Source organism: Hippichthys cyanospilos, chromosome 21 (assembly GCF_059441005.1).
Source record: "Hippichthys cyanospilos isolate Australia breed blue-spotted pipefish chromosome 21, RoL_Hcya_1.0, whole genome shotgun sequence".
NCBI classification, from domain to species: domain Eukaryota; kingdom Metazoa; phylum Chordata; class Actinopteri; order Syngnathiformes; family Syngnathidae; genus Hippichthys; species Hippichthys cyanospilos.
Window position 1 is genome coordinate 7,751,579 of NC_142389.1, and position 23,709 is coordinate 7,775,287.

The 23,709-nt window shown below is 39.3% G+C and overlaps 5 protein-coding genes across 7 annotated transcripts; 1 reads left to right on the forward strand and 4 right to left on the reverse strand.

Annotated features, from left to right (window-relative positions):
* Positions 1-1,420: 1,420 nt before the first annotated feature.
* On the reverse strand, positions 1,421-5,996 carry xkr8.3 (XK related 8, tandem duplicate 3). Its single transcript, XM_088404970.1, has 3 exons — positions 5,394-5,996; positions 3,477-3,664; positions 1,421-3,048 (listed from the first exon to the last, which is right to left on the reverse strand). Exons 1-3 carry the CDS (start codon positions 5,717-5,719, stop codon positions 2,348-2,350), a joined length of 1,215 nt encoding a protein of 404 aa, XP_088261096.1. The 5' UTR covers positions 5,720-5,996; the 3' UTR covers positions 1,421-2,347.
* Positions 5,997-6,793: 797 nt separating this feature from the next.
* srsf4 (serine and arginine rich splicing factor 4) lies at positions 6,794-11,405 on the forward strand. Its single transcript, XM_088404906.1, has 6 exons — positions 6,794-7,008; positions 7,377-7,528; positions 9,377-9,486; positions 9,563-9,777; positions 9,937-10,014; positions 10,216-11,405. Exons 1-6 carry the CDS (start codon positions 6,902-6,904, stop codon positions 10,685-10,687), a joined length of 1,134 nt encoding a protein of 377 aa, XP_088261032.1. The 5' UTR covers positions 6,794-6,901; the 3' UTR covers positions 10,688-11,405.
* Positions 11,406-11,720: 315 nt separating this feature from the next.
* msto1 (misato mitochondrial distribution and morphology regulator 1) lies at positions 11,721-16,205 on the reverse strand. Of its 2 annotated transcripts, none has more exons than XM_088405028.1 (14): positions 16,033-16,205; positions 15,566-15,695; positions 15,398-15,467; positions 15,223-15,298; positions 15,056-15,107; positions 14,830-14,980; positions 14,360-14,474; positions 13,327-13,461; positions 13,098-13,250; positions 12,895-13,026; positions 12,629-12,810; positions 12,437-12,541; positions 12,251-12,363; positions 11,721-12,177 (listed from the first exon to the last, which is right to left on the reverse strand). In XM_088405028.1, exons 1-14 carry the CDS (start codon positions 16,114-16,116, stop codon positions 11,921-11,923), a joined length of 1,755 nt encoding a protein of 584 aa, XP_088261154.1. In that variant the 5' UTR covers positions 16,117-16,205; the 3' UTR covers positions 11,721-11,920. The 2 variants fall into 2 exon arrangements, with proteins under 2 accessions (XP_088261154.1, XP_088261153.1); XM_088405027.1 differs by having other exon boundaries at positions 15,050-15,107.
* A 603-nt stretch (positions 16,206-16,808) lies between these two features.
* On the reverse strand, positions 16,809-19,451 carry apoea (apolipoprotein Ea). 2 transcript variants are annotated; one of them, XM_088405131.1, is made up of 6 exons: positions 19,387-19,451; positions 19,237-19,299; positions 19,017-19,158; positions 17,852-18,139; positions 17,110-17,200; positions 16,809-17,052 (listed from the first exon to the last, which is right to left on the reverse strand). In XM_088405131.1, exons 2-6 carry the CDS (start codon positions 19,277-19,279, stop codon positions 16,894-16,896), a joined length of 723 nt encoding a protein of 240 aa, XP_088261257.1. In that variant the 5' UTR covers positions 19,280-19,299; positions 19,387-19,451; the 3' UTR covers positions 16,809-16,893. The 2 variants fall into 2 exon arrangements, with proteins under 2 accessions (XP_088261257.1, XP_088261256.1); XM_088405130.1 differs by having other exon boundaries at positions 16,809-17,200.
* A 1,540-nt stretch (positions 19,452-20,991) lies between these two features.
* On the reverse strand, positions 20,992-23,660 carry apoa4a (apolipoprotein A4 a). The gene is made up of 4 exons (XM_088404718.1): positions 22,990-23,660; positions 22,859-22,906; positions 22,574-22,724; positions 20,992-21,674 (listed from the first exon to the last, which is right to left on the reverse strand). Exons 2-4 carry the CDS (start codon positions 22,896-22,898, stop codon positions 21,104-21,106), a joined length of 762 nt encoding a protein of 253 aa, XP_088260844.1. The 5' UTR covers positions 22,899-22,906; positions 22,990-23,660; the 3' UTR covers positions 20,992-21,103.
* Positions 23,661-23,709: the final 49 nt, after the last annotated feature.

Consider the following 23,709-nt stretch of genomic DNA (forward strand, 5'->3'; position numbering starts at 1 on the left):
ACATAACCCATTAACTGGTCTCTACCACCACCTACTGTCTTGAGGTGAAACACAAGTAAACAAAAAATTTTCTGTTTGGTGACATAGTTTGAGCGCCGCTCGACGGAATGTTGCAAAAAGCGCAAGAAAATCAGTCATAAATCCTATTAAAATGCGTTTCAAAAATCATAAACATAATGGTTTTATATGGTCCAAAATGTGGACATTATTTTTGTACACAAAATCCAGCTGCAATTACGTAGGAATATCAGAATCGTTGCATTTTGAAATTGTACGTGATTTAATCATCCGCTGAAAATTTCAGCTCCCTAAGTGTTTTTCCCTTCGATTATTTTGATATAATAAAAAAAAAAATCAAAGAAATTTCCATGATTTGTAATATAATGTCAGAAGGGTTAAAGTGTATTTACAAAAGGGTGGCACAGTAGCTCACCTGTCTCACGGTTCAGAAGTTCCAGGTTCAATTTCAGCTTGCTCCAGCCTTCCTGTGTGGAGTTTGTATGTTTTCCCCATGCCCAAGTGGGTTCTTCAGCTTCCCCAAAAACATGCATGGTTGGTGTCTAGAGCACTCTAAATATCCCTTTGGTGTGATTGTGGGCGTGAATGGTTGTTTGTCTCTTTGCTGGCACCCAATTCAGGGCGTCCCTGCCTACTGCCTGAAGACAACTGGGATAGGCACCAGTGACCCTACTGAGGATGAGCAGCTACAGAAAATGGGTGAATTTACAAAACGATTTTCCCCCAATTAGTTTACTTAGCAATTATTTCTATTTATCATTGTTTAGTGTTTTTTTTACTTAAACAATTAAGTAAAAAAATAAATAAAGGGGGTGTGTAGACTTTTTTATAACAACTTTGTGAGTTAAAGTTGTAAACCTGAAGTTTTAAGCAAGGTGACAGCAACATATCTTTAACTGGCTTTGTGGGCTGTGGCAAATAGTGTTTACTTTTAGCATGTTGCGGGACACTGAAAAATATATGGGGGCCCGCAAATGTCCCCTCGATTTGTAGTTTAGACACTTCTGCTATAATTAGTTTAAATATTCTTTGCTTAAAAAGGTAATGCATCAGCACAACATCAATGCTATTGGTTAGCGGAAAAGCATTATTGGTTTGGCTAACTGTTAGCAAATGTATTGTGTTTTGCATTGTTTGCTGGAATTATGATAAACCGGCAAAGCTTGTGTTCAAAATAAAAAAGAAATATGGCAGACGTTGCAATAAAGTAGTGTATCCACTTTCTTGCCATTCATAAAGTGCAAACGAATGAGTCATGGCTTCCTACGAGTAAATCGGTGACAAACCAATGAACTGATTCCAATTCCAAATGAATTATATATTTTGCTATTCATATTTTTGAGGCATTTTTGTTCGGTGATCTGGTGTGAGCTTTTTTTTTTTTCAAAAGTAAAAGGCTGCAGTGGATAAGTGTTGGGAATTACTAACATTTTTAATCTGTTGAATGAGTATTGATATTATTGTGTATATATTTCCATTTGAATTCTGTATAAACTCAACAAGAGAGCACTTCTAGTAAACGTCCAGGAAGGAAGCGGGTCCACCCTTCACTTCCTTTAAGTTGTGCAAACAGAGTAACAAACAAATTACTTGTAACTAAATGACCTTCGTGACATAAATTCTCCCAAATAGGAACAAAAACAAACAACTTGAAAGTGGAATACAAAAGATTTCTTGCCACACCTTAACTCACTATTGTCTGAACTCTTGTAAGTACACTTTCTGTAAATACTGTACATGGTATTAGCAGCAATTCTACACCCTTGTGTTAACTTCATATGGCTATTATCACAAAGAAAAGATTCTATGGACATTTGGTACACCTCAAGTTCGGTTATGATTGACACAGTATGAGAGGTATTCATTAAATGTAATGAGGAACTACAGCGGCGGCATAGTGGAAGAGTGGTTAGCACGGCCGCCCCACAGCGCGGAAGTCGTGGGTTCTGTTCCGACTCTGGCGTTCTTGTGTGGAGTTTGCGTGTTCTCCCCATGCCTCCGAGTGCTCCATTTTCATCCCGCATTCCCAAAAGCACGCATGGTAGGTACAACGGACACTCAAAAATGCTTTTTAGGTGTGTTTAAGATTGTGAGTGGATGTTTGTCTCTGTGAGCCCTGCGATTGGCTGGATTTGGCTCCAGCGTGCCTGTGAGGATAAGCAGCTAAGAAAATAGATGGCTGGACTGCAGTACATTACAGAATTAAGGATATTGTTGGATTGTACTGGAGTAGCTAATGTTGGTCCGAGATTGTCTACTCAAGAGTAAGAAGCTAAAAAGATAGCAAGCGTTATAACTGGATTTGTTTTGTTTTTTTTCTCCATCGTTTCTAGCGACTGGAGTAAAAAAGTGCAGCATTGTGTGCCATCCTTTTGTTGAGCAGCTGGGAGGATAAAGTACCGTCCTGGATTGGAAATTCTCTGAAAGTCACTTCTGCATCAGGCAAATCGTCGGGCAGTCCCGCTTCCCTGAGCGGGGGCCTCCACAGCTTTGGGTGGAAGCAACAGTAGTAGATGCATTTAAAGATCAGTCCCAGCAGGTAGGTCAGAGGTAGCGAGATGAGCAGCGCCACGGCGTACGACTGGGAGCTCACGGGGTCTCGGTAGCACCACCACGTGGCCAGCAGGATCCCTCCGTCGGTAGTGATGAAGGTATGGTAGATGATACTCCTGCTTCGAGTCCGACCCTCTGCGACGTTAAACCAGCTGAAGTACCAAATGAGCCCGACGGTGGCCCGGTAGAGCCACTCTCCGCCGGCGCTGTCCATAAAGTCGGTCCTCTGTCGCCACGCCCATATGACGAAGCTGGACCAGACGATGAGGAAGTGGGCGGAAATGTAGGCGGGCAGGACAGAAGCGAAGAGGGCGAGGGCGGCCACGCGTGGCGAGATGAGCAGCAGGTTCCACAGGAAGTAGACCAAGGAGGAGCCCCAGCCCTGCTTGGCCTTGTCTGGCAGGAAGGAGCGCAGGCAGCGGTGGTAGTCCACCACCATCCAGGCGATGGACGTGGTTGACGCCACGATGCTGACGACTGCAAACGCAGATATACCATCACTAAGCATGGCCCGATATCAGGTATACCAATATATATGTATATCGGAAGCATTTCAATAAAGCCGGAAACAATGAACTTCTGAGCATGGCTACGGTTTGAGGGGACTTTTTCAATTCGAGACAATGTAGACAAGGACAACTTCGGAACAGAGTAAATGTAAACTATGTTGAAGTGAATAAAGCTTTTTTTAGACAAAAGTAGAAATTTGCAGCAATACTGAAGTATCGTGGTGCCTGGGAACTATGTTGGACTGTGTCGAAAAATTCCATTCCGACAAAAATAGTAGTTTCCGTCATCTCGGAAAGAATCTCATTTGCTTTTGAACTTTGACCTCAATTCCGACGTCTCAAGGAGCAAATGTGCTTTTGGCGGAATGACGAGTTGTAGCAACACTCAAGACTCACACTGGACGGTCCTGGCTTTGTTGGTGCGCAGCACCACGTAGATCATGAGCGTGAGCTGCGGAGCGCTCTCGCAGAACGTCTCGATGAGCCGCAGCATGCTGAGGTCGTGGGTCAGGTAGACGGCGTACTCGGAGCCTTCCTCTTTGCGCCACCACACCCGGAAGCCTTGTCTGATGGCCGAGATGTGTCTACGTGGGGGGAATGCGGGACAGAAGAATTGCAGAACATCTCAGAGAAGAAGAACAAGTATGGAATGTGACAGGAAGCTGCACCGACGTATCATTTGACGCCGCCACACCTGAACTTGACGTTTATGGCCATGGCGCTTGTCAAATGTAATTATACACTTGCTCGCTGGAGTCATGGTCCTTGTAGACAGTTTTTGTCTACGTGTATGAAAGCACACAAAAAATGTCCTCTTGTAAAGAACATTTCCGAGTGTCTAAGTGTGTTGGTATCATAATAATGTCACGCTACATGTACAGCAGTGCTCTTCAACAATGTTTAAGCGAGCGAAAAAATTAACAAAAAACATAGACTTAGTTCACAGCATTATCAAAGCGACAGAAAAGAATAAAATTCAAGGTAATGTTAGATAAGCTCAAACAAACAGTGTTGTTATTAAAGGACAGGATGTATTTCATGTTAAGTTTTTTTTTCTCCTTTGTTCCAAGTTTTAAAGGGGGTACTAAAATAACATTAAATAAATGGCATTTTCGGGGGAAAAAAAAAAGATTGAAATACAAGCTAATGTTAGCTATACATACACAAAAAAAAAACATGCAACATGGGTAGTTTTTCCCCTCTTTCTCAATATGAACACTGTTGCAAGTTAATAAAAGACGGAAAGTTCAGTTCAGTAAATATTGTTTGGCCCTATTTTTAAATAGGTTCTAAATTAACATAAACTTAACATCATAATTGCCTGAATCGTTTTTTTTTTTAAACTTAAAAAGAAAACTTGATTCAAATCGTTTCCTGCCATGACGTGCCTAAAACACGTCTTAATATTTTTGTTCCAGTTAGCATTGGCTAGCACTTACTTAGTTTACAGCCTTAGCAAAGCTTTGGTACATAAAAAGAATCAAATTCAACCTAATGTTTGTACAGACTTTTTTCTTCTTCTTCACATAATGAACATCTTGTAATTTAATAACACATTGAAAGTATTTAATGTTCAGTTAGGATTTTTTTCCTGTGTCCCAGGTTTTTAAATAAACCTCTGATTTTCAGAAAACAAAGAAATCACACTTTATAAAAGTACACATTTATTTTAAAATAATTGTGAGGTTGCCTCAATTCGACCTTTGCAGATTAAACATAATATATGTCTGCACATTCAAATGCAAAAGTATTTCACATAAACGTTAAACACAAATGAACTGTACTCCACAACGATACAATACTGGACCCGAAAAAAAAGTTGAACTTGAAGCTATACTGCAGTGAGAAGGTTAAATTAAAAAATATATATTTCACGTACCACTAGAGGGAGCCCAAGTACCACTTTTAGTTGTACTTTTACATGCTGTTAACCTGTTTTGGGCAATTATGGCGAATGATAAATGACGGAAAAAAATAGTTATTTTTTACTGTAGTACTTAAATTGTAGTACTTGTAGAATGTTGAACTTTTCCTTAAGTCAGATCAGCTCTTCTGCTTTTACCACTCTTATATTTTAACAAATATTTTTAAAGTTCTACTGAATCGGTGGTTCTTTACCTTGTTGAAGTTCTATGAAAACAAACAAAGACATACTCCGTGTGGCTCGACCTGTCGAACTCCTCAGACTGTCTCAAAAACCACGGACTTTAAATTTAAGCTGTGTGCGAGTACTTTCGCCGCTCGAGCTGTACGATACCGTAACAAGCAAAGTTATATTTTAAACAACAACAACATTTGCACACGCGTGGTTACCTGCACAGGAAGCCCAGCTGCAGCACATGCAACAAGCAGGTGAGCTTGACTCGGTCCACGAATAGCACCGCTTCGGCTCCGATCTCACTTCGGAAGCCGGGAAGTTGTCGATCGTACTTCAACCAGAACCAACTGAACATTTGGACCACGGAGGACGACAGGATCATGAGGGTGACCAGTGCCCCGAACCACAAAAAGTCACCGTGGCAGTAGAACTCGACGGCGACCCACAAGTCGGAGCCCCAGTCCAGCAAGAAAGTACAAACTCCGATGACGGAGAAGACGAAATCAATCCACGAGTATTTTGAAAAAGTCCCGCGCTCCATAACAACTTAGCCCGAGTTAGCCGGCTAGCCGCGCTGTTAGCTAACATTCGGCTGGCGACGCGCACCGTTATTTGTCTCCAAATAAGTCCTCACTTTACTTTCAAGCCATGGAGCACATGTGGTTTATTCCTACAAGCGGACACTAGAATGGGATCGTTTCGACAGCTTGCCCAACGCAACATCTTTATTTAAAAGTAGATCACGCAAAAAAAAAAATCGAAACAAGTATCCAATAGATTACGATATTTGCAGATTCCATCCATGAGCTCGAGGTGTTAATGTTAGCCCCGCCCACGGCGGCCATTGCGTCATGAGAAGATTGCAACATCCGGCAACGAAAGGGAGGCTTTTGTAACTTTTAAGAATTAGAATTTTGTCATTTTTGGATTTTGGCGTCTTTTTTGGTTTAACAACTCTTGGTTTTGAACCTTGGTTTAAAACGTTTATACGCTACGTATTTCCAAGTGCCACCATTATGACATTAAAATACAATCGCATAGCAGGCCTTAGTGTTCTTCAAAAAACAAACATATTAATAATAATAATAATACATTATTTTTGTAAGCCACTGTAAATTCTAAAATTAATATTTGTAAACATAGTGTTGTTTTCAAATGGGTGTACGAGTACCCTTTTGGCTACACGAAAGCTTTAATGAAAATAGATTAATAAACTAAGAGAAAAATAATTCCAACGTCAAGTAACTTATTGCTAAATTCTGTTACGACTACATTAGCAAGACGTTGTATTCCTTTAGTTTGTTGATTTTTTTTCAGGAGGCCCAATGTTGATAGAATCTGGAGTTGCTGAATAAAATACACCTAAAAATAACGTTACAATTGTAGTTCCAAAGTTCAACGAATCGAACACGATTTATTAGTACTTTGCTGGGGTGAAAAAAGATCTTTCACAGGTGGTACATCATGGAAATAAAAAAAATGAGAACATTTGTTCTCTCTCGATTTAATCCAAAAATCACTTCTAAAACCGTTCCGCGCCTTTTGGGAGGGTGGCGATGATAAAACCTAAAGTATTTTTCAAAACCGCCGGAAAGCGCAGAAGAAGAAACTAAACCACGCCCCTGTGATCGGCGCCCATTGTGCGGTTAAAGCTGCTTTTCTTTTCCCGCATTCTTCCGTTCCCCTTTCATTGTCGAATTTTGGTCTTTAGAATTCGGCGAAAATGTCAAGGGTGTATATCGGAAGACTGAGCTACCGGGCGAGGGAAAAGGACGTCGAGAGGTTCTTTAAGAGCTACGGGAAAATACTGGAAGTCGATCTAAAAAACGGGTAACGCTGCGGCCCTTTTGTCGACGATATTGCTAGAATGCTAATGTGGTTTAGCTTGAGCTAACGTGGTGTGGCCCTGCTCATCGGGTAGAGCCCAACGGTCGAATTGTCTTAGTTTTAAGATATTAAATCAAAATACGTTTTACTATCGAATGTTTTTTTATTTCGTATATTTATTTGTATACAATTAGATTTCCTCTCGATCAGTTTGCTACGGGAGCTAGCGAACGCTAAACGTGGCAATGTCACAATGCGAGTATGCGCGAACGTACATTTATAACGGAGTAATATTGAGCTGTATACTTTTTTATAGTCTGTTTATATTCAAAATTGCGGTTTTAAAGTATTGATTGTGAATTTGGTCGCAGGTATGGATTCGTTGAATTCGATGACCCGCGGGACGCCGACGATGCGGTTTACGACCTAAACGGGAAGGAGCTGTGCGGGGAGCGTGTGATTGTGGAGCACACCAAAGGGCCCCGTCGTGATGGAGGCTACAGTGGAGGAGGGGGAGGAAGAAGTAAGTTCACCACCAAAACCTTTTTTTTTCCACATGATGTATGTAATATATATTTTTTTAAGTTATTTTACTGCTAAACTTTATACTGCTAAACAATACGTTTTCTTGGTGGCTTGTGTGTATTCAGGTTTGCATTTTGAAGACCCCCTCCCCCTTTCTACATTTATTTTGGTTCAGTCCAGTAACTAACGTGTTCGTTTAACCTTCTATTTTTCGTATAACAATTGTTGTAACCACTCAGATCAGGTTCCTTGAAATCTGACAACAAAGGGGTTTTGTATTCTTGTATGGGTACATCAGATGACAAGAACAACACTAAAAACAGACACTGTTATTTAAATATAGTAATGTGACCATTTTCGTATTAATTCTGCATTTTATCATACCTCATTCAATCCCAAAGAAAATTTTATAAAGTCCAGACATCCAATCCCAGATACTTATTTATATCTTTTCCCATTTTTAAAGTGTTTGGCTAAAAATGTGCTTAAAACAGCTGGGACTAAATGAATTTCAGTACTAAAGTGATCCATTACTTTAGAAAATTAAGTACTAATCTATAAAGTAATCAATTTCTTCATTACATAACCCAGGCACTTCACTATTTGAGTGCCTAAATGAATATTACGTCAGTACTTAACTACTAAAAGTAAACAATATTTTACCTCTAAAGTAATGGGTTACTTTAGTACTTAATGCATTACTTCTTTTTAAATCATCTGGCATTTTAGACCCCTTTCAGCCATATACTTAAAGAAGATTAAAAATAATGGGATTGAATGTCTGGACTTAAAAAATGTGAAAACATGTCTGAGATTGAATGAGTTCATAGGTGTTGGCAACTGGTGATTTGCAGCATTTGGATTGCAAGTAAAACATTTTAGTTTCAGCAGATACCTGCAAATGTAAATACACATTCTACTTTATTCGTGGTTATTGACGGCCCTATCACAAATGGGTATGTCCCAGTTTTTGCAAATGAGATTTCTGAGCGGTTGACCTATTTGCTGTTGTCTTGCAAATTGGCGCGTTGCAAGTAATTAAAATTCTTTTGATCGAACGAGTCTCATGCAGGTGAACCTTTCTGTTCCGTTTGAGTGCATCCAAGCCACCAATGAGTAGTGAAATGAAGCTATGTAGCAATTTGAAAAAAAGTAGATAGAAAATCAATGTTGATCATTGTGAATGAATATTGTTGTGAATGCTGTTATTCTATTTTGAACATTCTATTAAAGTTGATTGTCGATTTTAAAGGTAAAGATTTAACAAAGAACCTCAATGTTTCAATTGAAAGAGTCCTTTGCTGACTGCCCGCCCTATTGCTGGCCATGGTGTCCCCCCTTTCCAAGAGTGTGGTTTGACCATTCTGGGCCCCTGGGCAGACCAAAAAAGGGAGCCATTGTGAATGAAGACCGCTTTTGCCATTAGGCCCAGCCCAGGCCGGGTGGTGAGGATGCCATGGGGGTTAGGAACAGATGTGGGTTCAGCCTAAAAAAAGAACATTTACTCTTAACACTTAGTTGTTTTTTAGGCTAGCTTTGAATCTTTTGTTCACCGGAACTATTTCCTTCTTTAGTTCTATGTAATTTTAAATCATTTAGAGTACATCTTATTCTTTCTTACATTTGATGTGTTTCTGTTTAAGTATACACATAAGTAACTTGTTAATATTGATATACATATTTTCATTTATATGTCATAAGAACTTAAAATTTCACTGTCTCTTTGATTACTTTCAAAGTGGCTCTGTTTATTTTTAGGCTAGTGTGGAGTTCAGTATCATAAATAAGCACATTGCCATTGCGGTGCGGAACTCATTTTGTTGCTCTATCCTTGTTACCTTGAAAGGTAGTTACGGAGGCCGTTGGGGCAGAGACCGCTATGGTCCACCTATTAGGACGGACTATCGGCTCATTGTTGAGAATCTGTCCAGCCGGTGCAGCTGGCAAGACCTAAAGGTACGTTTTGTTATTGAAAGCAATACTACGCACAAGATGGTCGCCACCATCTAAAATGTACTTGTTTCTTGTTAAGGATTATATGAGGCAGGCAGGGGAGGTGACTTACGCCGACACGCACAAAGGCCGAAAGAATGAGGGAGTGATCGAGTTCAGGCTCTACGCTGATATGAAGCGGGCTCTGGAGAAGCTGGATGGCACCGAGGTCAACGGCAGAAAGATTCGCCTCATCGAAGACCGCCCCGGAGCTAAACGCCGCCGCTCCTATTCCCGCAGCAGAAGCCGTTCCAGGTACGAACTTGAAGTTATATTTTTTGAGGGGGTTTTTGTGTGTGCGCGTGCGTACGCTTTGGGAAAACAGCTATGTAAATTTTGTTAAATGTTTTTTGGGGGGGAAAAATAAATCACATTGAGGTAAGAAGTCCGCACCAATACCTGTTGCCCATTTAGGTCCCGCTCCAGGAGCCGCAGATCTCGCAAGAGCCGAAGCCGCAGTGAAAGCAGCAGCCGGAGCCGCTCCCGATCCAGGTGAGACATCCTTCCTATCTTCACAGTGCTGTTGTTGCTAAATATAACAGGAGCTCGCCTGGAGTGGTACACATCAGTTATTGGGTGCCCTTGACAATAAACACAGGGTTACCATCACTGTGTATTGCTTAAAGCAATAGTACTAAAATCACATTTCATAATCTCAATTTAGTACCTAATCATGTGACCGTTTCCTTGCAGGCCTGCATCCCGCTCCCGCAGTCACTCTGACAGTAAGAGGAGCAAAGGAAAGAGCAGGAAGGAAGATGAGCGCAGCAATGGAGACCAGAAGGACAAAGACCTGAGCAGGAGTCGCAGTCCCAAAAGCAAGAAGAGCAAGAAAGACACCAAGAGCAAGAAAGATGAGTCCAGGTCCCGGTCCCGGTCCAGGTCCAGGTCTCGCTCTCGTTCGGTCTCCAGGAAGTCCGTATCAAAGGGTCGCGACCCTCCCAAGAGCGATGACGAGGCGGGCGAGCAAGAGCGGGGTTCTCGCTCCTGCTCCCCCGTCGACTCAAAATCCAGAGTCAGGTCGAAATCCAAGTCGAAAACAAAGTCCCGCTCCCCTAGCCCTGTCAAAGAGCGCTCTCGCTCCGCATCCCGTTCCGTCTCTCGTTCTAAATCCCGTTCCAAATCTCGCTCCAAATCCCGCTCCAAATCCCGTTCTCGCTCATAGTTTCATTTTTCTTTGGGTGGGTGGGTTTTTTTTTTCTTCACCACCTCCTAGTGTGTCTCACTTCACTTAACTATTTCCCAACCACACACGGGGTAACTCCCATTTTTGATGAGTAGTAAGAGAGCCCAGATTCTGCAAGATTGTACATTTAACATCGACACGGGTCACTACGTGGGGGTTAGGCCACCCAAAACTCAATACAATTTCTAACAAACTGCACTTTTTTGCGTATCAGCTTGAAACCATTCTTGGCAAAACGATATAAATACCACTGTCAAATATTCAGTAAGATTTTGTACTGAATGCAAAATAAAGTAACAAAATTGGTCTAATCAAAGGTTTAAATGATACAGTACGAATGTGAAATTATTGAAACTAATCAGATATGACCTAATGTAGAACCCTGCAGATGATTGTGCTCGAAATGTAAAACCCTGCAGATGATTGTGCTCGATGTCTTATGGACATCGCCATTTCATTTAACTTTCTTTTCCCTCCTGTACCGCAAACCCCCCCAAAATTGAGGCATTCTGTTTAAATTGCAGTCTGTGATACGCAAGTTTTAAGTTACATTGGTGGTATGCATTTTTGCCCCTTTTGTCCCAAAAATATTGAAGCAAGATCTTACTCCTGTGCTTGATTGGAATATGTTTCACCTTTTTGTGAAAGTTTTTGAACATTTTATTTCGGATTAAAAAAAAAAACTTCAAAAAGCCTCTTTGTGTGTTTATCATCTCTTCAAATCTTTAGCAAACTTTTGTATCGGAAAAAGAGTACTGATTTAAAATGTTTTAGCTGGTCATAAGGTTGTGTGCCTTGAGCTATAATTATCAGAAATTACTTCAAAAAAAATAAAATAAAATATATTATATATATATATTATATATTTATATATATATATATATATATTATATATATTTTTATATATATATATTATATATTTTTATATATATATATAATAATAATTTTTTTTTTAAAGTCTTTGAACGTATCAAGTTTTCACCCAGAGGAATATGACACATTTGCCTGACAGTACTGGGCCACCAAACCTTTTTTAATGTTACAGTATCTGATTTTTTTAAAAAAGCTGCATTATTGTCATACCAAAATTGCAGGTTAATCTTGGAGTTGACATTCTTAAGTACAGTACTTACTATTGAATGAAGCCATGATGCTTGCAAAACTGCTTTGCTACATGGCACTCCATCCATCCTTCCCAGTGTTAAACACAAGTCAATCGTCTTCCTCAGAAGACGACCGTGTCACTCCACCACTGTCGTCCCGGTACTTGCGAGCCAATAAGCGTAACTGCTCCAGTGCCTCATTATAATCCGCTATTTCGAGGCCCTGGGAAAGGAAACTGGGGGCCACGCGGCGGATGTCAAAAGCGCTGACGCTGCGATGCAACTCCGAGAGCCATGGGTCCAGTGCTGGTCCTGACTGGAGGGACGTGATGACTGGTACAGACGTGATTGGTGGGGCGGCCAGGGCTATAAAGAGCAGATCATTTATCAAATAAAAGTACCACATGAGTTTCGGAGCAAAGGATCATGGGAAACTCACAACTGGAAGGAAGTAGGCAACCCTGCTGTAGACTTTGCTCGGTGAGATCCCGACTGAATATTTGCGGGAAAGGTGGGGTCAGTTTACTGGGACTGGACACTAGCTGCAGAGCCCTGGAAGAAAGAAAAGAAGGTTTCCTCTAATAATATGGTTGACGTAGCTGCTGGAATAAGTCTGGGACCTTACAAAGGAGCCGCGGGGTAAAAAGATGTGATATAAGATGCCAGAATGTCTTCTCCGCTGTGGAGGTTGTGAAGAGGAGATGGTGGTTTTGTCCCTGGAGCAACAGAACTAAACAGGAAGAAAAAGTCACCAACATGCAAACAATTCACTGCCGTTGACTGCTATAGACGTCAAACTAAAAGCACCAAATTGTACCTGGTGAGTCTTTGGCCTTCCACGCCTTTGAGTGTCACCCACTGCCCATAACATCGCCCGTCGGATAGTTCAGAGCATGTTGACAGCGGTTGCCATGGTAACGAGTGACAGCCTCCCAAGGCATCGGGGAGCGAGCTTCCGGGCAACATTGGAAACGGGACGCCACCGTATGCTGCCACCACCTGTAATTAAAGACCATGTTCAACATCCAGTATGGCTAGGGGTCATTTTGCCAAGTTTTAATGCTGATTTTTCAATCAAATCACCTTTCTCCCGGATGTAGACAGCGAGTCTGCCAGCTGCCACATGGGGATGCAGTTATTCCTCAGCCTGTACGGTACTGTGAGCGCATCCAGAGCCAGAGACAAGACAGCGCTGGAGTGGTACCAAAGTGACGACTGCAACAGAAAAATAATCAATGAGAGTGCAAATGTAATTTACTTTTTATAGCAAGGAAAAAAAAACATACGTCATAGTTCAGGTAAGGGAAGCTTATGGGAGATGAAGGTCGTAGGCCCAATCCTCCTCGCAGCGTCAATGGACAGAAAAATGAGCTGTGACTGGCCATGTGAACCATCCCTAACGCGCAGTTCAAAAGATGGTAGAGGTTCTTCACTGGAGTCTGCTTGAACAGAAACAAACACATCGCTAGCATCTGTACTTCACATTTTACATGGAGAATGCTGAGCCAGACTCACTGAATGTGGGTGACTTATGGGGGCCGTCCCATAAGTTAGGATCCCTCGACCGCCGTACGCATCCTGGAGCATTTCTGTGACCTTTGAGCCAAGACCTGCAAAGCCATCCGTCAGGTCGCACAGCACCTGGAAACCCTAAAGTGGAGATGCAGGCATACAATTGTATTTTTAACATAATTATCTATAATTTACTTTCTCCTGAGAGAACTCTCAGTTGCTTTCTATGGTCTATGTTTGGTGTAGTACACACCATGCCACCAGTCACCCTTTAAATGGGCCCAATTACTCATTAAAAATGTGAGGGACACATACGATGCTCTTTGAGGACACATCTTTGTTGAATATGTCCATAAAGTTAAATTATAATCAATCATTTCATGTGGGGCAAAGTTATCATTCAAAATCAGGCAATGTGAGGGACACTGTATATGATGCTCTTTGAGGGCACATCTTGGTTGAACATGTCCATAAAGTCAAATTATAATCAATCATTTCGTGTGGAGCAAAGTTAGCATTCAAAATCAATGTCTGATTTATTTATTACTTCTTGCACGCTTAAAATTATTTCTGTGGCCACTGTGGGATTTTCTCATATACACAGATGCGTACCAACAATTTTGTCCATATGTCTCTGCCTACAGAGACCCAGTCTGTACATTTGTGTCCAATGTAGTGGACATTTGTTTTGGGGATTTATCATTTGAGACACACCCAACTAAGTCCTAGTGTGCTAGGGAGAGGACATCCTGGCCTTTTCAATGATATCTCGGAGGTAGAATGCAGCTAACTTTTCTGTTTGGTGAAGACAAAACAGACACAACAATGGACACAAATGTCTGGGTCTCGGGCAAACATGAATATTCAGGTGCTTGTCCCACCTCTCATCTAGTAAAGAATTATATTTTTTTTAACAACATAGTTACATAGGAGTTAGGACTTATTTTGTAGGTCAACAGAATTACAACAACTGAATGGGACTTAGCAAGTGGCACTACATATATTTTTTTTAAATCAAGTTTTAACAGCAAGTCACCTGGAAGTAGTCACACTCCTCAACAAAAAAATGGAGTTTATCATCCAGATCCTCCAGAACTGCCCCTTGCAGCAGCGCTTCCCCTTGGCCAAAAGCCTCCAGACGGTCAGCCTCTCTGGTCAGGAAAATTTTAGAAAAAAAGTGTTCTTATCTGCAACCCTTGTGAGGATAAGCGGCTCTACAAAATGGATGAAGATGTTTTCTTATTTGTAAGCAAGGGTAAACGCAAATAATACGCCTCCTTAAGCATGTAGAGACATGCACATTTACTTTATGTTTTATAGATCTCAAAAGTCCACTTACTTGTTTGTGTCTTAACTAATTCAATCCCAAAGATATATTTTTACGTCCAAACATTTAACAGTAGGTGCCTATTCATATATTTTTTCAAGGTGTTTAATAAAGGAAGGTCCAATGAATTAACACATAGAACCAGAAAAACACACCAAAAATTATTTTCTGTAACTCACCCATCATGGTTGTACTGGTGGACAACGGAGATGGTTCGAGGGTGCAAGTGGATGCGCAGGAAGTCAGACCAGACCTTGACGCTTCCCTCCAACTTGTAATTCTTCTGGGCTCGAGCAAGCTGGCTGTTCACAGTCTCCACATTTAGAGAACCTGCAAGGCGGGTGAATGTTTCAGGGAAAGAGGTGCATAATGTGTAAGATTTTATGAGGTTTTACTTACGCTCACATTTCGATTGGGAGCCGGATGAAAAACCTGCCTCATTCAGTATGTCTCCACACTTAGGACACAGATTGCAAAGTTGATGCGCATATTGAGAAAAGAACTAGTCCATACCCTAAAGCTGTCATGTCTGTCTAAACGTTACCTTGTATTTTTTCAATACAAATACTCACATCCAACTTGTCCAGGTCTTCAAGAAATGAATTTTTTGGAGGGGGGCTCTCTTTATGTATCATCACACTTCCATCCCTGTTATTTGGAAAATCCTTAGCATGATAATTTACTGGCTCGGTGCGTGAAAAAGTCATGAAAAATACAAATAGTACCATACGGTTTCTCTTTATTTACCAAGAAAGGGCAGATGTTGCTTTTCCATTATCATAAAGACTTCCCTCCTGTCGTAGAGTATGTAGACTTCCTGTGAGACAAATACATTATGTATTGAAAGATAAGGAACAACGATTTCTCATTTATTCACTGCCAAACAAAGAATAGGTTCCCAATACTCCATTTAACCTTTGAGGTCCATGGCAATGAGGCGCGGAGTATAGGTGATGCTTCCACCAAGTGTTTGGCCTGCACGAAACATGACGTCACTCTGGAGCTCTCCAGGTGGCATCTCTGGGTCGTATGATAGCGATGCATCCTAAAACACAGACTGATTTTAGTTGCTCACATATCTTATTGTTCAAATTGGTACGGTTAGGACAAGGGATTGGTTGATTACGTAACTATCACCAAAAAATATAACAGGTGAATTTAATGTGGTCTAGGAAGAAACATTAACTTCCAAGTAAATACGGACTAGTCCAAAGCTTGCAAAAGACATTATTTCCACCCTCCACATTTTCGTTGTTCTTTAGAGACCAGGCTTCATTGGTCTGATAAAATAAATTCATGATTCTTACCTTCACAAACTTAATTTTGGAAGTCTTGTCAACACTACAGCTAGCTCAGTTAGCCAACCACACTGTGTTCCTCACCTGTAAATTCCACCAATGAGTGCCCACAAAGTTGGAATAATGTCCCAGCTGAAGCGTGATGACTTCTCTACAAATGGTACTCATTCTGACGGAGGAGAACTATTATGTTAACATAAAAAACGTTTTCATTTCAGACATGAGCGCCATATTAAGGAATGACAAAACAAAACGACGACAACCTACAGCCATTGAACATTTTTGATTGGCTGAGCGAGAATTCAAGCAATATCATTGGATGGTGAAATGGGGCATTATGGTAGTTTGGTTTCACGGTGCCGTAAACACATGTGGACGCTGCTCCTTCAAAATAAAGATGTTTTTATTATACAGTACTGTATTGCGATTTTTGTGAAACACGACTTTGACATCCAACTGTTGTTCATAAAACCTCACAAGAACGTATAATCTTGTTTTGAATTATTTGTGGCGATTTCTTGTCTTTACTGGCTAACAGTAAATTACTCAAAGGAAACTGAGGTTCATCCAGTTATGAAAATTGTATACCGTTCTAAAATACCAATTTTGAAAAGGTAAATTAAATTCAAAACATACTTTCAATGTCTTGCTTTTTGGCTGGTAAATTACCATTTTGAAATGAAATTACTTATAGGATTCCATGTCTGGTGATTTTTATGAGTTACAAAAACTTTATTAAAAATAATTCAACAGCTGAGTCAACAAAGCTATTAAACAGTTTGCCTTTATCATTTCAGTTTCTATTTTCATAGTAAACTTTATTGCAGTGTGTTCCCAAATAAAAGGCAAATTCCTTTTGTATGAGTAAGTTTCTTTATTAGTAAACCTCATCATCATGTTCCATCTGCAGGGTGGTAAAAAACAGATATATTTCAGACGATTGGTTTACAAACTGTCACTGAACATGGAGACAAAAGGCTGAAGCCAGGCGCTCAGATCCTCCACCTTCTCCTGCAGGCTGTCATACAGGTTTTGGGAGGTCTGTTCATAACGTTTGGTGATGCCCTCTGCCGTGGACTGAATGGTGCCCTTCACGTTCTCGACCTGGGACTTCAGTATGTCATTCAGGGTGGTGATCTTCGCCTGGGTGTTGTCTCGCACCTGAGTAAAATAAGGATCCAAACGCCTCCTCAAGTCCTCGATGTTGTCTGAGGTGCGGGACTGAAGTTTCTCCATATAGGTAGTAACTTGCCTGTGAGAAGAAGATGCTTTTTCTCAATTTTTACCACAAGCGTAGTACTGTTTGCCAGAAATAAAAGTACAAATAATAAAAATGGCTCTTCTTTTTAATCAGTGAATACAGGATCAATGATGTATAAATTATAAATGGTGGAATTTCAAAGGTAATAATGCTTATTTTTGCCAGAAAGAGTCACCAAAAAAGTTAAACTTTTGTTGGATTAGACAAAAAGACAATTTCCCACATGTGTTTGTAGAGATGTTGAAACCAAGATTCAAGATTTTTGGTCGTGACTCCAAAATGTATGCCGCACACAAAAACAATCTGAAATAGAAGTCAGCAGTATCTCAAAACATTAGTGCTTCTGCTAGGAAGTAGAAAAAAAACTTTGGGAAAAGACTATTAACACAATTCAGGTTAATGTCAGGCATTTAAAATCGGTTAATTTTGAACACAATCACGTCACATTCACAAGTGGGTGTGCTCACTTTTTTGTATGACTTGAAAAGATTTAAAAAATGAAATGATGCATTTTGGTCCCCTTTTTTCACATATACCAGGCATTAGAATTGACCTGTGTAGACTTATTATATAAACAGTTTAGCAATAGTACTGTATGTAAAGAACTTAAACCCTTTTGAAGAACAATATGCTGACACAAACCTTTTGATCTCCGCGGCATCCTTGTTGAGGCGTTTTTTCATCTTACGGGTGTAAGTGGTGAACCTGAGTCTGACATCGTCGGTGTTCTGTTCCACCACAGTCCGAAGCTCCTGGCGGTACTGCTCCATCTGCTCCCTGGCTTCATTCACACGTTCATGGAGGCGTTCCAGAATCCCCTGCATGTCTTTGCCCAGACGTTCAGCAGCTTCCCGAGTGTAAGGAGCAAGCTTGTCCTCCAGGTCTGCTCTGTATGCGCCCAGTTCGGCCATGCTGTCTTGGATCAGGGTTCTGAGGGGGGCGAGACACATATAGAACTGAGTGATTACATATTGCAATCGCGATTCACCACAGGGTTATTTTTTGAAGGAGCTCTGTCCATGTATTTTTCCAGCAAACTATGCAAAAAAATCTCTCAGTAAAGGTAGCGTGATAAGTTAGTGAGAATGAGCTTGTTTACCACAGAAATACCTCAAGTTTAACTTGCCACATAAATGCAAAGCACCAGCTAACGATACCTCCCCAATATGTTAAGGAAAAAGGGTATCCAAATTGTCTTTTCTTTTAATAAAAATATCCCAGCATGAGACCTTTTATATGGCTAGTGAAGCAGTGATTTAAATGAATACAATTACCGTATTGGCCGTACTATGAGGCGCAAATAGCAGTGATCAACCAATCAGAGAGCATGGATAATATGTTCAGTACGTACACTGGCAATGATAGACCAGAGAAAATTAAGTATTACGTACAGTATGTACACTGGGAGTGATAAACCAATCAGAGAACATAACATATTATGTACAGTATGTACACTGGGAGCAATAAACCAATCAGAGAACATTACATATTACATATAGCATCTACCATCGGCACGATAAACCAATCAGAGGACATTATGTATTATGTACAGTATGTACACTGGGAGCAATAAACCAATCAGAAAACATTACATGCTATGCACAGTATTTACACTTGGAGTGATGTATACCTCTGGATTGTTTTGGAAAAAAAAATTAAACCAAATCTTGTTCCCCCAATCGTGGGACGTGGACAGTGGGAAGTGTCATATGATTTGGAGATGTTTAGCAAATCACGCAATAGAGTAATGATTAAACAGTGTATAATGACACCACGTTTTATGGTACTAATTTAGGAGCAAACTCACTCCAGTTCTCTGCTGATCTGGGAGCTTCTGATGTCTTTCATTATCTCATCGGCCTTTGTATTCAGCGTTGTGAAATAGTTTTGAAAGTATTCCTCCCAGGTCATCACCGAGTCATCCTGGAGGAAACTTCGGCCTTGGCAGCCTGGTTCAAGCACAGGAAAGAATTTGGATCAGAATGTTGAATTTACAGGAGCTGACATGACTTGACAGAGGAGCTTACCTGAGATGACTGCCAGGGTGACGATTACCACGAGGAACCTCATGATATGAACGGACCAGACAGCTGAAATGATACATGACTGTAATTCTCATCTTGGAACCAGATTTGTAAAGTGCAAATGAATAAAAATGATGCAGTTGAAAAGCTTACCAAGCACTCGCAAGTGACCGACCAGGCCGACTGAGCTCCTGTCTCCGTATTTATAGATTAGCAGGCGGTGATGTGATCCGGTAAACGTCACAAAGGTGGCGGCCCGGCGTTCGAAGTTCCCATCATGAAGCGTGTTGTCAACTTTTATTGCTGTGCGTGTTGTTTTGGCGCCACGTTGCACTCTGACGTGCATGTCGAGTCACAGGGTCAAAATTTGAAAACTGAAATATAAGACCTTGAGTTTTTGTTGTGCTAGGGTTAGACATATGACAAACAACAAATTTTGGAAATGGTGTACTAATATATATATATATATATATATATATATATATATATATATATATATATATATATATATATATATATATATATATATATATATATATATATATATATATATATGGGGATTTGGGATAGAAAAATACATATTTATATGATAACAATGTACAACAGTAAGGACATTGTGAAAATAAGATCAGAATATTTTACAGTAAGGACATTGTGAAAATAAGATCAGAATATTTGATACAGCTTTTCTTGGGATCATATTATTGTATTTTATGCTTCTTTTTTTAAATATAATCTCAATAGCTCTTATGAAATCAGTAGTTATTCCATTGGTGTATAACAATAGCTTAATTTGTATTTATTAATCATTTCTGGATTATTCTTGAGTAGATTTAATTATTTGTTAGTGATGTATAATATTTATATCAAATACATATTAAGATTTGGTGTATGATTTAAGATTTTTTTTTAGGTTGCAACTAACAATTATCCGTCAATTACGTTTCAGTAGAATCAGACTCATTAAAAAATGTTTTCATTTCACTCCATGTATGAAAAATACAGGATATTGGATCAAACTGACAGTTTAGGAAATTAAAATAAAGACGTGTTTGTTTGGTTGGGTCTGTATAGTCAGAAAATTAGCAAAAAGTTTGATCATTGTTTTCAAAAATAAACTTTTTTTTTAGATTATATATTGATTAAATGTAATAATTATCAGTCTGCTTTTGTAGACAAGGAAGTAATCAGAGAATATTTGCTTTTAAGACGTTGTTTTGGAAAAATTTGTATATTGGAATGATTAATCAATGATCAGAAATAAAGTTTAATGTAATAAATCTGTAGTCAATTAATCAAATAATCATACCTCTAATTTGATTTTTTAAATGTGATTTCACTGCAATTTTTCAACATTGTTTACTTAGTTTTCTGAAGCTGTATTATATTGTTCTGCCAGTACAAACTTTTTAGTTGAAAAATTATTTTTATCATTGCATTTTTTCACTACTTGAGAATTGCCCTACTAGAAATGTCCATTTTTAATTTTTTACCATTTCCCTATTAAAAGAAGTGCAAAAAAAAGCACAATTTTACACAAGCGCACATCAATGGTAAAATGGAAACTGACAACTAATTTAAGATAGCCCAACAAAAAATGAAATTAATTGTAAGGCCTCAAGTTGATTCTGTACTTACAGTGGGTTTATTGAACAAATAATATGTTGATAAAAATGCGATTTGAAATTTTCACCAATTTCATCACACTAGTATGATTTATATTTTGTTTCATCACAACACAAAGAGACCAACAACAAATACATTTCAATTGTTTTATTGTCTTTTGCAGAGGATATCAGAAAACAGACTTCAATTCGATTAAAATGAGGTAGAATGTTGCACTGCTTATGAGTCCAGCTCTTGTCAAAATTTATTGTGTCAGCTTGGTGAAGGATTCCCAAAGAACAGCCAGCTGCTCCTTCAGGTTCTGGGTGTTAATATCCAACTTTGCCTTCAGCTCATCGCCGTAAGGAGCCAGCTTCTCCTGGATCTCCTGGGTCTTCTCTGTCAGCTGGCTATGAAAGCTCTGGACCAGGGGCATCATGTTCTTCTGGAATTCCTCCAGACTTTCCTCCATCTTATGCCTAAGTTCCTCAGTGTAAGGAACCATCTGAGTATGCAGCTTGTCGACATTCCTATCCAGATGGCTCTTCAGCTCCTGGCTTTTCCTTAACAGAACAGCTTTGAGAGCTTCCGAATCCATGGTCTCGGCGTACGATGACGCCTCTTTCTTCAGCTCCTCCACCTGCTCCTGGAAGTGCGTCACTACCTCGTCGGCGTACGGCTGAAGGTGGGTTCGCATGGCCGTCAGATCCTTCTCCAGACGGACTTTCAAGTGCTCAGCCTGCTCAAAGAACCGCGAGGTGAAGTCCTTGGTCACGTGAGCGCGAACAGCATCTGTGAACTTGTTGATGGCGGCGGTGCTCCCAGAAATCAGGGTGCTGCAGAAACAAACATCATGTATCTGTATTATCTTCTAACGTATATATATATATATATATATATATATATATATATATATATATATATATATATATATATATATATATATACACACTTATATATATATATACTGTATGTATGTATTAAACAAACAAAGCTCTGTCTGTATTATAAGTATTATATGTCCAAAAAATTCACCTTATTTAATGAATGACCCTCATATATATTTATATATATTAGGACTGTCAAAGTTAAAGCTTTAACTGTGATGAATTTACATTGTATAAAGTGTTAAAAAAATACACAGTTAACTTATTTGCTGTGGCGGATGCACTCTATTAACTTTGCAAGCAAACGGATGAAAAAGATTGATAAAAATTAGCATTCATGTATTTTCATTTGAAAAATATGCATGATGGGGCTAATTTAAAACAAAAACAAAAAAATGCAGATTTTGAAGATGTAATCAAACAATGTATGAGTTAGACATCTTTGCTCCACCACCTCACTGCATAACACCTCGCTCAATAGTTCCTTTTTCCAGGAAAAGAATTGTATTAAACAATCTAATAAAGCAATTACAAATATTTGCAAAATATTTTTTGTCTGACAATTTTACGTTGTGTTGTATAAAATAGTTAATGAAAAATGTGATCACTCGCATTCAAATTTGGAAAAATTTGGCAATTAATACATTTTAATTGCTTGACGGCACTAATATATATATATATATATATATATATATATATATATATATATATATATATATATATATATATATACAGTATATAAAATAGTATATACCAACACACATACAGTATGTATAACTATATACATCCAAATGTATATGACACACACAACGTGTAACACAAACACACACACTTATATGTAGACATACTTGATTTCCTTTCCGAGATCAGACTGTTTGATCAGCGCCAGTGAGTCCCCAGCTGTCGTTGTTGCCTTGGCAACATAGTCCCAAAAGGCATCTTTGACCACGTCAATCTGCGGCTTGGGCTGGTTCTTCTGCATGACTTTGGCATCGCAACCTAGAGGGAAAAAAAGTTCTCTTCATCTACTATCCATCTATTTTCTGCAGTACTTAAGTTTAGGATTGCAAAGTTCAGAAGTAATTCAACTTTTAAATCGAATCTTCAAAATCTGATCTGAGCAAACTTCTTACCAGCAGAAACAGCCAAAACGAAGAGCAGGAGGAGCTTCATGATTGACACTGCCAATGAGCAAGATGGATTTTAGAATTTTCGTTTGTTTTAAACCTGAATAATTCTTTTTAACCCATATCGGCTTTCTTACCTCGGTGAATGAGCCGCTCAGTGGAGAGAGCTGTGGATTATTGCGAGTCGAGTCCCGCTGCAGCTTGCACACATCGGTTTATATGGATGCAGCAAGAGTAAAGTCCAGCTCAGATTGCTCAGTTGTCACTCGCGCTGTGCCACATCGCTGATACAATCACTCAATCTGAAGACCCTTTCAGACTTGAGCTCGTTTAGAAAATAATGAATTCATAAAAGTGCTGTTTTTGCAAAAGTGCATTTCAAATGGAAGTTCTGCTGCATATAAGAAATGTGAATGTAATCAATTGTTGTGTTGATACTGATATATACACGTATATTATTGTAGAATGAAAGAATCCTTTTGGGTTGTTTTTTTTTGGGGGGGGGTACCCAAAGATATTTAGAAATTGGGGTTTTATTTCATTAGTTCAAAAATAGTGTAGTAAAGGCATTTTTTAAAAGTTAATTTTTTCCCCTTTTCACCATTGAACATGAAAATGACACTGAATTATCTTTGGATTTTAATAATCAACAAATACATGTCTGATTTTTTTTTTTACCATCTCTTTTAAAATAAACTACAATAGTACATATTTCATCAAATATGTAAAATATAAACATTGTACTAAAAATGTTTTTCTTTTAGGTTTGCTTTCTATTTTAGCCAAATTTAATATCATGCTCATTTTCTGGCATGTATCATCTAAAAACAATCTATTTTGTTCTCTGGGGGGGGGGG